The 16,026-nt window shown below is 46.2% G+C and overlaps 7 protein-coding genes across 7 annotated transcripts; 2 read left to right on the top strand and 5 right to left on the bottom strand.

The window, feature by feature from the left end:
* Positions 1–164: 164 nt before the first annotated feature.
* TSTA_093680 (ubiquinol-cytochrome c reductase iron-sulfur subunit precursor) lies at positions 165–1,072 on the bottom strand (the record flags this gene model as incomplete). Its single annotated transcript, XM_002479040.1, has 4 exons — positions 165–346; positions 413–563; positions 614–702; positions 766–1,072. The coding sequence occupies 4 exons, from the start codon at positions 1,070–1,072 to the stop codon at positions 165–167; spliced, it is 729 nt and encodes a 242-aa protein (XP_002479085.1).
* Positions 1,073–1,409: 337 nt separating this feature from the next.
* On the bottom strand, positions 1,410–2,129 carry TSTA_093670 (histone-like transcription factor, putative; the record flags this gene model as incomplete). The annotated part of the gene is made up of 4 exons (XM_002479039.1): positions 1,410–1,729; positions 1,784–1,874; positions 1,925–2,010; positions 2,072–2,129. 4 exons carry the CDS (start codon positions 2,127–2,129, stop codon positions 1,410–1,412), a joined length of 555 nt encoding a protein of 184 aa, XP_002479084.1.
* A 610-nt stretch (positions 2,130–2,739) lies between these two features.
* On the top strand, positions 2,740–5,648 carry TSTA_093660 (voltage-gated chloride channel, putative; the record flags this gene model as incomplete). Its single annotated transcript, XM_002479038.1, has 8 exons — positions 2,740–3,244; positions 3,293–3,360; positions 3,411–3,770; positions 3,818–3,895; positions 3,942–4,267; positions 4,319–4,673; positions 4,723–5,232; positions 5,274–5,648. The coding sequence occupies 8 exons, from the start codon at positions 2,740–2,742 to the stop codon at positions 5,646–5,648; spliced, it is 2,577 nt and encodes an 858-aa protein (XP_002479083.1).
* Positions 5,649–5,720: 72 nt separating this feature from the next.
* Positions 5,721–6,440, bottom strand: TSTA_093650 (uncharacterized protein; the record flags this gene model as incomplete). The annotated part of the gene is made up of 3 exons (XM_002479037.1): positions 5,721–6,098; positions 6,157–6,247; positions 6,310–6,440. The coding sequence occupies 3 exons, from the start codon at positions 6,438–6,440 to the stop codon at positions 5,721–5,723; spliced, it is 600 nt and encodes a 199-aa protein (XP_002479082.1).
* A 276-nt stretch (positions 6,441–6,716) lies between these two features.
* Positions 6,717–7,817, bottom strand: TSTA_093640 (pyridoxamine phosphate oxidase, putative; the record flags this gene model as incomplete). Its single annotated transcript, XM_002479036.1, has 3 exons — positions 6,717–7,663; positions 7,717–7,753; positions 7,803–7,817. 3 exons carry the CDS (start codon positions 7,815–7,817, stop codon positions 6,717–6,719), a joined length of 999 nt encoding a protein of 332 aa, XP_002479081.1.
* A 5,139-nt stretch (positions 7,818–12,956) lies between these two features.
* Positions 12,957–14,661, top strand: TSTA_093630 (UPF0052 domain protein; the record flags this gene model as incomplete). Its single annotated transcript, XM_002479035.1, has 2 exons — positions 12,957–13,173; positions 13,229–14,661. The coding sequence occupies 2 exons, from the start codon at positions 12,957–12,959 to the stop codon at positions 14,659–14,661; spliced, it is 1,650 nt and encodes a 549-aa protein (XP_002479080.1).
* Positions 14,662–15,052: 391 nt separating this feature from the next.
* Positions 15,053–15,767, bottom strand: TSTA_093620 (uncharacterized protein; the record flags this gene model as incomplete). Its single annotated transcript, XM_002479034.1, has 2 exons — positions 15,053–15,268; positions 15,360–15,767. 2 exons carry the CDS (start codon positions 15,765–15,767, stop codon positions 15,053–15,055), a joined length of 624 nt encoding a protein of 207 aa, XP_002479079.1.
* Positions 15,768–16,026: the final 259 nt, after the last annotated feature.

The following is a 16,026-nucleotide window of genomic DNA, read 5'->3' as shown; positions in this document are numbered from 1 at the left end:
CAAAAGGTAGAATCGAGGCGCTAGTAATATAACAAAGGAAATGAATTGAGTTTCAACAACAAACAACCGCATAGATAAACACTGTAATTGAGATTGATTATTGAAACATGGACGGTCTTTGTTTGGGGGGGGGGGATTCTATATTTTTTCTTTTTTCTAGCAGATTAACCGATAACAAGAGTATCGTCATCAGGGAATTGGTAAGCAGGAACCTCAAGGTTCAAAGGAGCAGGACCCTTGCGAATACGACCGGAAATATCGTAGTGAGAACCGTGGCAGGGACAGAACCAGCCGCCGAAATCACCTGCTTCGCCGATGGGGACACAACCGAGGTGAGTGCAGACGCCTACCATCATCAGTAAAAAACTTGAAAAAAAAAAAAAAGAAAGAGGTATAGAGGGGGGGTGGTTACCAAGCATAACAAGCCATTCAGGCTTCTGGACACGATCCTCATCTGGTTGAGGATCACGGAGGGTCTTCCAGTCGATTTCGTTGGCTTCCTTGATTTCATCGGCGGTACGGTGACGGATGAAGACGGGTTTTCCGCGCCATTTGATAATGACCTATACCCATTAGTTTGTAGAAAGGTATAAGAGGAGAGGAGGGGACGTACGTTCTTGCCCTCGGGAATGGAGCCGAGAGCGATTTCGACCTTGGCCTGGGCCAGGACATCGGCGGAGGCGGACATGTTGACGAGGAAATCTGTAGTTGTTAGCTTACCGTCACCACGATGCACCATTTGTCACCAATTCATAGGGTAAATACCCTGAACAGTAGCCTTTGCACCAACAGCAGATCCCAATCCCATCGTTCCAGCGACAAAGTACGAAAACACCTTGTTCGTCGTCGGGGAGCTCTTGGACATGTACTTCTTGAAATTGGGGATCTTCAGGGTGGCCGTGGGATCATCAGAGCTGGCAAAGGGACTCTCAAATTTGCTGGCATTAGCTACACCTCGCTGTTGTTGAGCATTAGCAGTCGAAGCGGCGATGGCAGAGCGGGCGACGACGGTGGTGGGCAGTTGTTGACGGGCGCAGGTGCGCAGGAGCGCGGAGGAGAGTTGTTGAGACATTGCGAAGTTGTCGTCAAGAGACGTGTGGTGTAGTACACGCAATTGAGGATGGCAATTGAACTGCGTTGGCGTTGCTTGAGGGGAGAGCGAAGAGAGGATGTTGTCTTCGGAAGTTGGAGGATTTTGGAGTGAGGTGAGGTTCCTTCCTTCCCGAAAAGCACCCGGGACCAATTAGACCGCTTCTGATTGGTTGACTGCTTCCTAACATTATGACCTCTTCAATACTACGTATTCTCTCTTTTATAATTCTTTATAATTCATGCTGCTAACTTCAATATAATGCAAACGATAAACAGAACCAGACTCCTCATTATCCAATTCTAACCTCTTATGCAATTTATCCAGTCATTTCAACATCCCCGTTCGCAGCTTCATTACCCGTTGGATCAATCATCATCGATACTGTCGGTATAGGATTCTCAGTCACCATATTAGCTCTACTTCCATTCGTCGCTGCAAAAAGCGTTGTCTGTCCTCCCGGCAAACGAGCGACGCCATTTTGTCCTGTCGCTGCATTGCTTGGTTGTCCCATTTCTGTCTTCGGCACGTCCTGTGCGCCTTCGCGAGCGCGTTTCTCTTTATATTGTCGATACGTCGTCGTCTTGGGGATTACGTCAGCGAGGAATTCGAGGTTATCGATTCGTGAGACTGCGGTGGCTGTCTAAGTCAGTATACAAGTAAATGGAGAAACAGGTCGCTAGAGTGGCATACCGAGGTCTTTGTATTGAATCATCTTTCGCGGCTTGCGCTCCGACTTGACGACATTGTATCCTTGCTCGGCGAGATATTGAATAAATAGTTCCTGTATAGTCGTTAGTCTTTGTTCCGCAAGGACAGTGGTGGTAAGCTTACGGTAGCTATCGCAATAAGAAAAGTCGCATTGTGAGAGCACTGTGCAATATCTTCGTCTAGTTGAATGATCTTTTTTATCCGCGCGACTGCTCGAGACTATGATCAGTTCGGTTCGTAATATTAAAGAGTGCGAGATTAAGTACATACGTGGAAGAACACTCTGGCCTGAAGCTTCTGATTCGTCTGTTTGTGTATTTGAAGGCATCGCGAGATTGATATTGGGCGTCGTCGACGCGTTAACGCGCTGATTTCTGGTCGTGGCTGGTCCGATCCGTGTTGGAGAGGCCAAGGGCCTGAATATGTTTTGTAACGAAATTCGTCGAGTTGATATAGATTATACTCGTCTGTACTGAGTGTCGTTGAGACGCGCTCTCGGATATTAAGACCAGGATCAAAGCCAGTATGATCTGGGCAATAGTAAAACTTCTTTTCTCGGATTTTTCAGAGTGAATGACAGATAATATGAAAGTTATTCTGTATAGAGAATCGGGTTGTAAACTGAAACATCCGAGTTGAATCTTGGGCTTGTTCTGAACAAGTCGAGATGCTTATCTTATCGGAGTTCCATCTAAGGCTGCCGTTAACGCGGCTGCGACCAACCTTCATGTGCACAACAACATCAGCAATTGACATCACAGCATCGATTCACTTGTGATCAACTCCAATCACAAGCTTAGAGACAATAATTAGCAGACATTTTGACCACATTCGGGCTACCACATCCGCACGAATCTCCAAACATACATCCCCTGCTAGGTTGGCCTAGGCTACAGCCTCGACATGCGATTGCGACTGTCCTCTCCACCAACATACATATGACCCTCCCTCGCGCATCATCCAGCTCCGCACAGCCTCATGGGTTCCTCTCCCCCATCGAACCATCAAGCCGACTATCGCGACGGCTTTCTGGATTCTCGGTCTCAGATCAGAGCGACAATGGGGCTGGAGACGGAGCTGCCAGCACAAACCATCCGAATCCCGCGGTAGCAGAAGAGATCAATGAAATCAAGCGTTATGAAGACTTTACCACAATCGACTGGGTGCAAGATGAGGTACAAGAGCAGATTCGTCGTCGCGCACGGAGAAGAGAAGGGCACGGGTTTTGGGATCAGGAGGGGACGTTTGGTTGGAGACGGAAGTTATGGGAGTCCTACGATGCAGGTCAAGCGTGGCTTGTGGTTACCATTGTTGGCGCGGCGATTGGATTGAACGCTGCTTTGCTTAATATTGTGACGGAGTGGTTGTCGGATATCAAACTGGGGTATTGTACCACCGCATTTTACTTGAATGAGCAGTTTTGCTGCTGGGGCGCAGATAATGGTCCGTACAGCTTAATAGCTGTGTTATTCTCATACTGACTTTATCTAGGTTGTCCAGAGTGGCATCGATGGGGCGGGAATGGTTTATTCAACTATATAGTATATTTCCTTTTTGCGGTATGTGTTTTTTTGGGACTAAACGCTTGATTGTCAACTGACATCCTCAGATAACGTTCGCTTTTATGTCTGCGTTCCTTGTTAAGTCCTTTGCGCCGTACGCAGCAGGCTCTGGAATCTCAGAGATCAAATGTATAATAGCTGGGTTCGTGATGAAGGGATTCCTCAGCGCAACCACTCTCTTCATCAAATCGATAGGCCTACCTCTTTCGATCGCCTCTGGACTGTCTGTTGGGAAGGAGGGGCCTAGTGTTCATTATGCCGTGTGTACGGGAAACGTGATTTCGCGATTCTTCAACAAATACAGGAGAAATGCGGCCAAAACAAGGGAAATTTTGACCGCTTCGGCTGGTACAGGTGTTGCGGTTGCCTTTGGTAGTCCAATTGGTGGAGTATTGTTTTCTCTAGAGGTTGGTTTACTCGGATATCAAGGTGGTGCTGTACTGACTTTCAGTAGGAAATGTCTACTTACTTTCCCCTCAAGACTCTCTGGCGAAGTTACTTTTGTGCTTTGATAGCAACTGGCGTACTAGCGGTAAGCCTCTCATTTGTTTTCGAAAGTGCCAGACTGATCATCTCAGGCTATGAATCCCTTTAGAACCGGTCAATTGGTTATGTTTCAGGTCAAATATGACCGTACATGGCACTTTTTCGAGTTAATCTTCTTCGTCATTCTCGGTGTCTTTGGTGGTTTGTACGGAGCGCTGGTCATCAAGTGGAACTTACGAGTGGCAGCTTTCCGGAAAAAGTATCTGGGGCCTTACCCTGTTACGGAAGCTGTGGTTCTTGCTGGCTTGACCGCATTGCTTTGCTATCCAAACATCTTTCTCAGAATCAACATGACACAAGCCATGGAGGTGCTATTTCGAGAATGTGAAGGCGATAATAACTATGAAGGTATTTGCGAGTAAGTATAGCCCAAGGCTCGCATACTATGCATTGTGCTGATATCTGAAAGAAAACAAAACCGCTGGTCGATGGTGTTTTCGCTTCTTATTGCTACAATCCTTCGCGTTTTCCTGGTCATCATTTCCTACGGATGCAAAGTCCCCGCCGGTATTTTTGTCCCGTCAATGGCAATAGGCGCATCGTTTGGAAGACTGGTCGGTATTCTCGTGCAAGCTCTGCATGAATCCTTTCCAGATTCTGGTTTCTTTGCGGCCTGCGAACCGGATGTACCTTGTATTACGCCGGGGACGTATGCTTTCCTCGGTGCCGCTGCAGCGTTGAGTGGGATTATGCATCTCACGGTGTCTATTGTTGTTATCATGTTTGAACTTACGGGAGCTTTGGTTTATATTCTTCCTACTATGGTATGTGCCATTCGCCTATGATATGCTCATTCCTGACTAATACATCTAGATTGTTGTTGGTGTCACCAAAGCCGTTAGTGAACGCTTCGGCAACGGCGGTATCGCAGACCGAATGATCTGGGTCAACGGCTTCCCATTCCTGGACAATAAAGAAGACCACGTCTTCAACGTCCCCGTTTCTCGCGTCATGACGAGCAGTCCACTCTCTCTACCGGCATCTGACCTACCTGTCCGTGAAGCGGAACACTTGTTAAACGACAACAAATTCCAAGGCTTCCCCATCGTCGAGGACAGAGCCAGCAAAATTCTAATCGGATACATTGGCCGTACAGAACTGCATTACGCGATAAACAAAGCAAGGCGAATGCAGCCGCTATCTCCCAACGCGAAATGCGTATTTACGCACGAGGCCCCTGCTTCATCTACCAGGATACATAGTCCAGCACCCACAGCGTCGGGACCGTATCTAGATGCCCCGCAGACATTTGACGAGTTGGAGAATACAGCTGGATTAAAGACGGTCGATTTTACGCCGTATGTCGATCATACCCCGATCTCCGTACACCCTCGACTCCTCTGAGACTGTGATGGAATATCAAGAAAATGGGCCCGCGTGTATCTCGTCGAGCAACGAGCCGTTTAATGGGTCTAGTCACTGTGAAAGACTGCCTCAAGTATCAATTCAAAGTCGAAGCGCAGGAGAACGCGACTACCACCAACGGCGCAAATGCGGATAGTCACGACGAGAACGAAGGGGGTGTTGCTACGCTTGAAGACAGAGCGTGGTCTTTCTTTCAAAAAGTAGGCCATACATTACGACTTATTCGGAACCGGAGTATTAGACTTGATGGATCCGCGGGAGCGAGACATGGACGAAGGGATCGGATGGCTGAGAATACAGATGAGTATCAATATGGTATTCTTGAAGGGACCGAGGAAAGCGGTCCGGTCGAGTTGGAGGATCGTGTTAGGTGATTTTATATATTAATAGAATTATGATCACGACAGAACGAATATATACATCCATCTCACGATATCTTCAGATAATCACCGTTCAACCTCGTCCCGATACGGTTCAGGCTCTATCTCATCATCAAACCCATCCTCTCTCAACGTAATCGTCTCCACCTCATCATCCCCATCCACACTCGGAACGACACCCTCCCCTTCACTCACCTCTTTATGACTAGTACTATCATCCCTCATGCCCACAAGTATACACCCAGCACCCATCATAACAGCTCCAAGCCACCACAACCCACCAACCCTCTCCCTAAAAACAATCATACCCAATACCGCAGTAACAAGGAAATTCGCAGAAGTATTTGTAATTGATACTTTTGTTGTGGAAGGGGCGGCGGTTAGGGCGCGGGTGAATAAAGCCCACATTATGAAGTTGCTGAGGAGGTTGAGGCCGAAGCATATCTATTCAAGTCAGGAGTTAGATTTTATTCTTTAAATGCGAAGTGGCAGGGGTACGTACAGCTCGAACAATGATTTCAACCATTCCTTCGGGGAGGTTAAATGCATGTGCGATTTTGGATGCGGCGGATCCGGTGGATTCAGTCGTTGTTCTGTACCGGTAAGCTATTAGTTATATTATGCTTCTCGAGAGGAAGGACGGGGTAGGATGAACAATTTAGCGAATAATCCGTTGAGAGCTGCGAATGCGCCGCTGGCAATTGCCAGTGTTACCCATCGTGTTATTGTGAATGATGAGCTTGTTTTGAGAGGAGATCCTCTGAGGGATGGGGATGGTGTTGACATTGGGAAATACTTGGAAGAGATCAATGGCGCAATTCCGGTTTATGGAGAATGTCCAGGCAGGTCTCCAATTGTTGTATATACTCGTCGCTAATTGGGACTTGAAGTGAAATGCCTGGATGATGTACGTTGTTTAGGATGAAGTTGTGATAAGCTTGCGATAACTGCTGTCGATGCCTGATTCCTCAGGCTGCCATACGGAGATATAAACTAGTTACCGCAACCGAAGAGTCCCAGACCGGAGAGTATTCATGCTTCTATTGTCATAATCTACTGATATCAAGGAGACAACCGTTCTATCCTCCACTTAAAATTTGCCGCAGCATGATCCGTCTGTCCAACGCGAACATACCGAAATCGATCATGAAGTCTACTCGCGCGCCCCTGCCAAAACTCCACCGACTCAGGAACAACTCGAATGCCACCCCAGAACGGCGGTAAAGGAATATCCTTTACATCCGCAAACCTCGCTTCCATCTCCTTGACGCGTTGCTCAAGCTCAATTCTGCCATCGTCGAAGTCCGCGCGTTGCAATTCCTCTGGTAGTGGGAGTGTATCCGGATTCGCGGACCACATTACTTTACTTTGCCAACTGGCCCAGGCACCGATTTGACTTCCTCTTTCTCTAGTGCGCCAGTATAATTCACTTTCTTCTTTGGAGAGTGGCTCGATCAAGCCTTCGATTCTGACTTGACGCTCGACTAATGACCAGAGGAACGTCAGGGCTGCCCAGCGATTCCCCTCGTTGAGAGAGGCGGTTTCGTGGATGTCGCCCGGCGTACGTCCATCTGCGGAAGAAGCAAATCCGTTTCCGAAGATCTGCTGACCTTTACCTTCCTTACTACCCCAGTTACTGTATATAACCCACCCCCGCTCATCCAACTCCTTGAAGTAAAGCGTACGCGCACTCACGCGACCAGATGGTAAAGACGCCGTAGCCAACGTGCACGTCTCCGGCGCCGATGACCTCGGTAGGCGGGGATCTTGGAACCATCGATGAAACTGATGCAGAGGGTTGGTAGGGTGTAGCTGCGCAACAGTCAAGGGCGGGTTTATGACGAATTGGTGTGCGCGAGCGGGATGCGAAACGAGCTCTTGTTGCATTACCGAGGTCGGCGTGGATGTGTCGGATCGAGCAATGTCTTCGGCCAGGTGAGCGGCTGCTGACTTGATGTTGTGTATGTCTTGTCCGGCATCGTTGGGGCCTGAAATATCACCTGGCGCAACTTTGAGATTTGTTAATATGATCGTTTTCCTGGTAGAGGTCATCGTCGCTTACAGACAAGTCTTTTTGGATGCTGCGATCCGGATGAGCTCTATACAAGTCAGTATTTAGCTCATAATAAAAGGAAGAACGCAGTTTACCCCTTCGGACGTCATGGCGATACCACGAGTGACGGTCCTGGATACTAAACAATGAGATGGAATCGATCTGGTAAGTGGGATGGCACGGTAAGGTAAAGAACGCAAAGGCATCTGCTGGAACCAAGTGCAGAACTCAGAATTAAATATAGTTGTAATGTAATATGATCCTCAGAAAGGAGCTAGGAAAACCTCATCATGAGACTTTTGCATTTTGTGATAGACCTGGCATTGTCTGAGGAGCAACTGATCGGGATGATTCATATCGCATTGAATGGTGGGGGAGGCTCCACAACAGCTAACATCTATAACCATTGGCCAATCATATCTGTTAAAAGACGGGCTGGTATGTATAATACAAGATGTAATTTAACGTCGTATTTACATTACCGTGACGACATCGCGATACTTCCAAAGATTGTTTCTCGCTTGCATCTCTGTACCGGCAGAATTGTTTGTTCTCTACGATTTTTGGCAACTGCCTTGCTGATTTTGACATCAAGAGTTCTAGTTTTCCTTTTCCAGCTCCCATAGTACGAATCATGCCATCAGTAGGTAAGGTTGGAGTGAGAGTGAACCCTAAACCCTAACGCTCTTCCAAATAGCCATTCTTACAGTAGCAACTCCATTATGATACACCTGCAAACTAAACTTGACAGATTTACTTCCAGCCCGGACCAGCTCTCCATACTGCGAAAACAATCGCGGGACAAAACAAAAGGCGTCGCAAAGGCCGCCAGGGCTGAGACTTCGGGTGTTGGCAGTTAGTCTACTGAACTTTTGCGTTGCGAAACAAACTGATGGTCTGAGGTAACTTTGAACCTCATTTCATCGAGATCAGACTGTAGATGGCATTGGCATCATCTGGCGATGCGGAAAGCATCTCCCAGCTGGCCAGGTGGATATGCGAATGCCTATGAAGGTGTAGGCATTGGACGAATAGGTACATTACGGGAAGGAGCCATATTTAAAAGAGGCCATAAGCAGTTATGAACTCTCATATCTCATGCTACGCATATATCCCACGATTGCCTGAAATGCCTCCACTATCGAGTCAGAGTGCGAATGGAGTCCTAGGGCAATGAGCAAGCCTGGTTAGGGTTATGTGAGGCAAAGCCCTAACTCTACCGGTAACCTCCCTTGGATCTGGGTGGGCGTAGCCTTGCATGTTAGCTACAGTTAATTGGAATATATGCCTATGCGGAGATGAATAAAAGTTGATTAGGATGTAGGGAGACCGTTAATTGAATGCAGCAGGGAAAATACAGTGGATGTGATAGGGTTATGTGATATACCTAGATAGTGTTGGTACCTCTCGCACATATTTGACCTTTTACAGGTCTCCAAGGGTAGACCCATTCAAGCATTATTGTCAGCCCGGAAAGCTACGAAAACCACACAACCTGCCAAATTCCTAAACGGAATTTTTTGTTGGCTGTATAGTTTTCGATTGCCAAATATATCTGGAAAACTGTTAGGACTGCACAAGACGACCCCTGGAATCGGCTCCATCAACAGCTGTATCAATGTAACTTCCAACCTTGAAAGGTTATCCATCGCCTGAGCAACCGTCAGTCGATTAAACAGGAATCAGAATAGTGAAACCCCGAACATTGTTTTGTGCAAAACCTCTTTCATCAACTCAGAGACCCGGTTCGCAGGGGTTTCAATATCAGAAGAGTTGATTCATATTCAACCCAGAGGGAGTGTGTAAGTGTGTTGATGGACAACCACGCGCACAAGCAGGAAGGATGTCTCCCGTCAATATCAGTGGGGCTCATTTCTTAGAGTACCTAGGTATCATTTGATAGTAGAGGTATGTATAGGTATAGATAGGCCTTAGGGTGTCTAAGAACTCCCAAGTTCTTCACCACCTGGGTAGCCGAATCACCCTTGGGTGTGTCCGAAGCTAATAAAAATATCCCTGGACTTGACAAGTGCCATAAAATTATCTCTCGCCTCAGAATCTTTGGATCGAAAAACGTCTTTGCGGTTCCACTAGACATAGAGTCTTCCGACATGTTACGAAAGACTTCTCTAATACCGCTGTATGAATGTAACTGCACCATTCTGGGAGAGTATAATAAGTTTGGGCGACGATAGGAGGCGACTAGAGCTATTAAGCGAATATTACCTATTTTGAGGGCAATAATTGCTTGATTGGTCTTCACTGTAGAGCACAGGGGAACCAACAGTATGATTGCCGGACATGTCGTGGATAAGTTCGATGAAGAACTCCGCAGTACTCTTGATGCGAAAGAGAATAATATTCTGCATCTCGCCGTGTCTAGCAGTACGCCCAGTATTTGAGAGCAATCCTGGAGTCCATCGGATTAAAAAGGCCAGACCATCTCAGGGAACTTGTGAGAGGATGGAATATCAAAGGCCAAACTCCTCTTGAGATTGCTTCAATGGGGAACGATATCCCACGGGCGGAATTACTGGTTAGCTGAATTCCAACATGACAGATGTGCAGATCACGTATTAAAAGCAGCAAGACAGGGAAGGCTTGAGCTACTCAAGGTGCTTCTAAGGGGCCAAAATCGTCTACATGATCTGCTGGCTTCCAAAGTACTAGAGGCGGTTGCAAAAAGTTAGGAGGGTGGAAGAGGTGTGGGAATACATTACTCAGAAAATGCCTGATCTGAACCGGGATATTTGGCTTCTCACCGTTGCCATAGAACACTGCCAGGTGGAAATCGCTCGTCTAATCCTCAATGATTATCCTGCTTCTTGATGAATTAGTTAACGAGAAAGTTGAAAGTTCAGCCGCTCACATTGCTTCTCAAGGGGTCAGCGAGTCGATAAGGAAGGATATCGTCAGCAAGCAAAAGCCATAACTAAAAGGCAGAGTAAGAGACAGCAGCAGAAGTTAAGAAACAGTTCCTTGAAGTCGAGAAGGCAAAAATCCGAAGGCATCTAGAATCTAGATGATGCACCAAAGGCCATTCAAGACATGATACTCGAGAAGACGATCAGGATCCTTAGCGTACACCGTATCAAGTTACTGTGGCCAAAGGATGACGGTAAGGTTTCCGCCTTAAAATAGCTCTAAGTGCAAGACTGATCAATGTGCAGGCAAAAGTAAGATAACTCTAAGCTCTTAGTAAGCAATGGGAAATTATTGATATGCCCAAAGCAAAGGAAGTACGCCTGGACTTGAATCTTCCGAACAGCCAAAATGAGCCATTTATCAAGTTTATTAACACAGCAAGGCGAGAAGTTCATCAATTATCTAAGCTACAGCCGGATGGAAAGATTGTGAGTTTAGCTCAAATTGCAGGGGCTCAAAGTAAAGTAAGCATTCTGGTTATCGTGATGGGCAGTATCGCTTCTCCGTATGTATTAAAATCACGAAAACTTTGTAGGAAGCTACGAACACGGACGCTGAAGCCTCCAGAACTCTATACGCAGGTTCAGAGCTGAATTTTACCCAATATTGAAGTATGTTGCATTCCCTGACCTGGATGACATTCGCCAAAGCAATCCTGGCAAACTGGATGGACTGGTAGATAGAGAAGTCAAGATCGTACTGGATTGACTGCGAGTGGTCAAAGGTGTTGATAAAATGATCGAACTGTGAGTACCTAATTCTAGATAATGAGCCTTTCAGCGAAAGAGACGATTGAAAATGCGGCCGTTGAGCTCGGCGTCGATGATCTGAATTGGAAGACAATCAACTTGTTGACAAGAGGTTTGAGAGAAGCTGGGTATCTGTGTGTTATTAGATGGGGGAAGAAGGTCTTCTCTCACTTACAAAGGTATGTAGACCGGAATCGACTTCTGCATGATTAAACTGACCTCAAGCAAGACCTCAAACCTCCGGACTGCTCATAGATCAATCATTGAAGTCAGTTCACCCTTTTTATATTTCAGTTGCAATACTGACGCTCACTCCAGGGACAATATCACCTCGAAAAGGGCTGAAGACCAACAAACTATAATGGAGAATTGGCTCAGAGACTACAGGCCTTTCCTACTAAGTGAGGGAGATCAAACCGCTGATCCATGTAACATATCAAGCGTAAAGTGTATCAAATGGAAATGAGTAGGCCCCAAGAAACCTGATCATAGACTACCTGTATATTTCTCGATATTAAGTAGCATGATCAAATACTACGTAGAAGGCTGCTGCTAATATAATGCAACTTTAGTCCAAGCCACGTCACTAAATTGGATAATTTTCTGAGTCATTATCGGACTAAATGGTGCAACTTGCAGAAGAAGAGTCTATTCGAGCCCGTGAAAGTTGCCATAATTGACACGGGATTTGACGAGAGTGATTTCAACACAAATATACACAAGGATGGATTCAAAGGCGAGTCGTTCGTACGAAGGGATGACATGCCAAGTCACTGGTGGTTTTCATCTGATGCTCACAGAACTCAAACGGCCAAGATAATAAACTCTATTGACCCAGGTTGCCAACCGTACATTGCAAAAGTTGGTGACTACAAGGACGACATCAGCGTTGATGGTGTTGCCAAGTCATGTATTCCTGGACATGAATGCCCCTATTTCCCTAAATCATCTTTTTGCTGAGAATCACAGGCGATAAGTTGGGCGGCAGCTAAAGATGTCAATATCATATCAATGAGCATTGATCTCGATAAAGAAGGGAAAAAACTAATTATCATTTGCTGCTTGCATTAGATTCATCGTTGAAGATGAAGTATACAAACTATGTCAGTGGTCGATTCCCTCCTGATATCGAAACCCTAGCGAAACGAGTTGTCCAGTTAGTGAAAGAATGTTCCTAGACAAAAATAAGAGATTTCCAATATTTTAATACCAGAATGCAGTACTTATCTCCTCGATTCGATGATTCTTTTCCTTTTATCGAACTGCATTATCACGTTCCAATGTTTCGACATATGTACGGTAATTTTAATTGTGGCAATGCGTAATTTTGGTATTATTGAAATCTAGCCGTTTTGTCCAAGTTAAACTTCCACCTTCCAACTATGTCTCTCAACTTTGCCCTCACCTCACTATACATACCTTCTAAAACAGCACCATCTTCGGTCTTTTGTTGACTTGTTTGTTCATTTGTATTCATCTGTCGATGTACAAGTCTGATCGTCACCTATTTGAGGCAGACATATAAAAGACGGGAACATCAGAAGACTGACTCACTCATTAATACTTCTCTTCGACATGGCAACGGACCCAAACATAGACGACTCAATCATTAACCGTGGAATTGTCGTCTTCTCAGGTGGAAGTGCAGCCAACAGCCTGGTAGATGCGTTCAATACAGTGAGAGCCAATAAACAATGTCTTCTCAACTACGTTATCCCCATATCGGACAACGGTGGTTCGACGTCGGAATTGATTCGAGTATTTGGTGGACCTGGGATTGGAGATGTTCGAAGTGAGAGTTTTACTATCCATAAGCTGGAAATCATTCCACTAACAGGGCATTACAGGTAGATTGGTACGATTAATACCGGATTCGGCACCAGCCTCTGAAAGGGCTGCAGTAAAGGCCCTCTTCAATCATAGACTGAATGCCGATGCTGCAGCAGCTAGAGAGAATTGGCAGTCTATTGTTGATGGCACATCATCGTTATGGTCGCGCATCACACCAGCCAAAAAGGAATTGATACGATCATTTTTCAACTACCTCAACCTTGAGATTTTGAAAAGAGCACGTCCACCTACATCTACATTTGATTTTAGTTCTGCCAGTGTCGGAAATCTATTCCTGACAGGCGCTCGCCTTTTCACCGGTAGTTTCGAGAGCGCCATACATCTTTTGGGAAGTATAGGCGGTGTTTCATCTGATTTGGTCCGCGTTATCCCCGCCATCAACTCAAACTTCTCGCATCATATCTCTGCATCTCTCGAAGATGGCTCTGTTATTGTCGGACAAAATAGTATTTCGCATCCCAGCAATGCCCCCGGCTCCCCAAAACTGGGTAGGAGAAGGGCTAGCTTGCTCTTAGCGGACGGAGATGCCGATGATTCTGATTATCTTGACATGGACGATGCCACTTCATATCAGCATGATCATATACCGGGCTCATTACCCAGTTTGCGATATAAGAACATCACATTTAACAAAGCCGATACAGAGGAATTGCCTTGTCGCATATCGCGGATATGGTATATCAATCCGTACGGTCAGGAAATTCGACCACCGGCTAATCCGCGAGTGCTGGAGGCGATTAATGACAGCCAAGCGATTATATACAGCATTGGGTCTTTATATACATCTATTATACCTTCGCTCATCCTACGCGGCGTTGGAAAGGCAATCGCCATGAGTCCAGCGCGACACAAGATTCTGATTTTGAATGGATCGCTTGATCGAGAAACAGGACCATCGAGCAAACCATTCACAGCTGTCGATTTCGTGGAAGCCATCGTCAAAGCGGGAGAGGAAAGTCGTGGAAAGGGTGGAGGAAGCGGCCTTCCAAACGGCCGCCATCGTAGCATGGACGCTATCATGGATAATCTACCGGGTTCTACCACTGCTACTAATTCTCTCGTCACTCCGGAGTCCTCTGTGCCAAGTATCATTGAGCCATTATCACCTGCTCCTTCATCTCTAGGAGCAAAAAAGCTACTTCCGTACACATCATACGTCACGCATATCCTACATCTGGAGGGCCCAGGCACGCCGTCCGTTGATCGCGAACGACTTTCTGCCATGGGAATTGAGACACTGCGTCTTTATGGACCAAAGATAATGTCAGATGACGGGAAGACCGTCCTGGGAATGAGGTATGATCCTACTGCTTTAGTCCAAGCGTTGGAGGTAGTGTTGGGAAAGAAAGGTGATGCTATGCTTCGAGGGAAACTGGGCGGTGGTGTTAGTAGACGGAATACTTTGGAAGGAGGGTATAAAGAACGATAATCCGTGCAGTCATATCCACAATGATGCATGTATTATATGCGTAGCTCAAGCTTTACTAGAGTACAGCTCATAATGCATTAAGCCATTAGAAAAGCAATGCCAGTCGGGTATCAAGATGTAATGAAGCAGGAACGCTGAATAGAGGATATTTATGTGCTGTCTGCGCTAGGTGATCGTATGGAGGAGACAACCGCAACAACGTGAGAGACACGGTATCGCCAAATAGTGATGTCAGGAGCATGACATGAAGCAGATGCTTCGATATCCTTACAACATTGTGACTTCCTAACCTTATATCCTAAAATTCTTCTTCAGATGTGACGGCGGGCGCATGACGACTTATCTCAACCGGAGAAGTCGTGATGGGAAATCAACTGCTTTTAGGGTCCAGCTAACCCTCAATATCCAGGTATGTAGATGTGGTTCCTTTCAAGCAAAAACCAGTTCCCTCATGATGGTGTTCTGAGCTTAAACTGTAGCGGAATGAGGTCTCGCTTCCCCCCTGCGGTTTCTCTCCTTGAAAGAAGTTTACGACACGCAGGACATTTCCCTCGAGCAGATTTCCCTGTCGTACTTTCAGAACGTCCTTCCTCGTATCGTAGGGAATCTATTATGCATTTGTGACAGAACATGTGACCTGTATTAGAATTAGTATACTAACTTCTTAAAACTGAGTGGGAATAGAACATACCGCAAACTGTAGTGGTAGCGTCCGTAGGAGTATCCATACAGATCGCGCATTTCGTCGCCGTTAAAGTAGTACGCCCTTCTCTATCCCCTGTAGCTGTCTGGGCTTTGATCGCATCTTCTCGCTGTTTTGCGAGCGTCCTGGCTAGCGCAGTATCATCGTTGACTTCTGTGAGGTCTACGGATTCAATATTTTCGTCTTCTTCAAGCGAGCTTGTTTGGTGAGGGTCATTGGACGACGATGCAAATTCGGAGCCAGGTATATCGTCTCCATATAATCTTCTTCGTTTCGTGCCTCGTGGTTCGTTGGAGGTGTCAATGTGAGGGGCTAAGCCTTGTTGTGAGCTCGGGTCGACGTAACGATGTGATCTTGAGCTCGATGTCAGGTCTATTACACCCGAAGATGATCTCCGCGACATGCTTCTTGCGTTATTTGCTTGTTTATTGGGCCTGCGTGTTGGCTGTAAGAAGAATTTCAGGAACCTTGCCCGTAGACCCCAAATGTGTCCCAACAAGGCTCGTTTGAAGGTGAAATAAAAATTGCCAGTCGCGTGAATACGTATAATGCCTCAAAAAAAGCATGGAAACTAAGTTTCCGTTGATAAGAAACCAAAATCCGATATAAATGACTCCAAAATGGAGAATGTAAGAGGAATAGTCACCAAAGTCGAGCAAATA

This window comes from Talaromyces stipitatus, genomic scaffold (assembly GCF_000003125.1).
Source record: "Talaromyces stipitatus ATCC 10500 scf_1105507295527 genomic scaffold, whole genome shotgun sequence".
NCBI lineage: Eukaryota > Fungi > Ascomycota > Eurotiomycetes > Eurotiales > Trichocomaceae > Talaromyces > Talaromyces stipitatus.
This window is presented reverse-complemented; position numbering and strand designations above follow the sequence as displayed.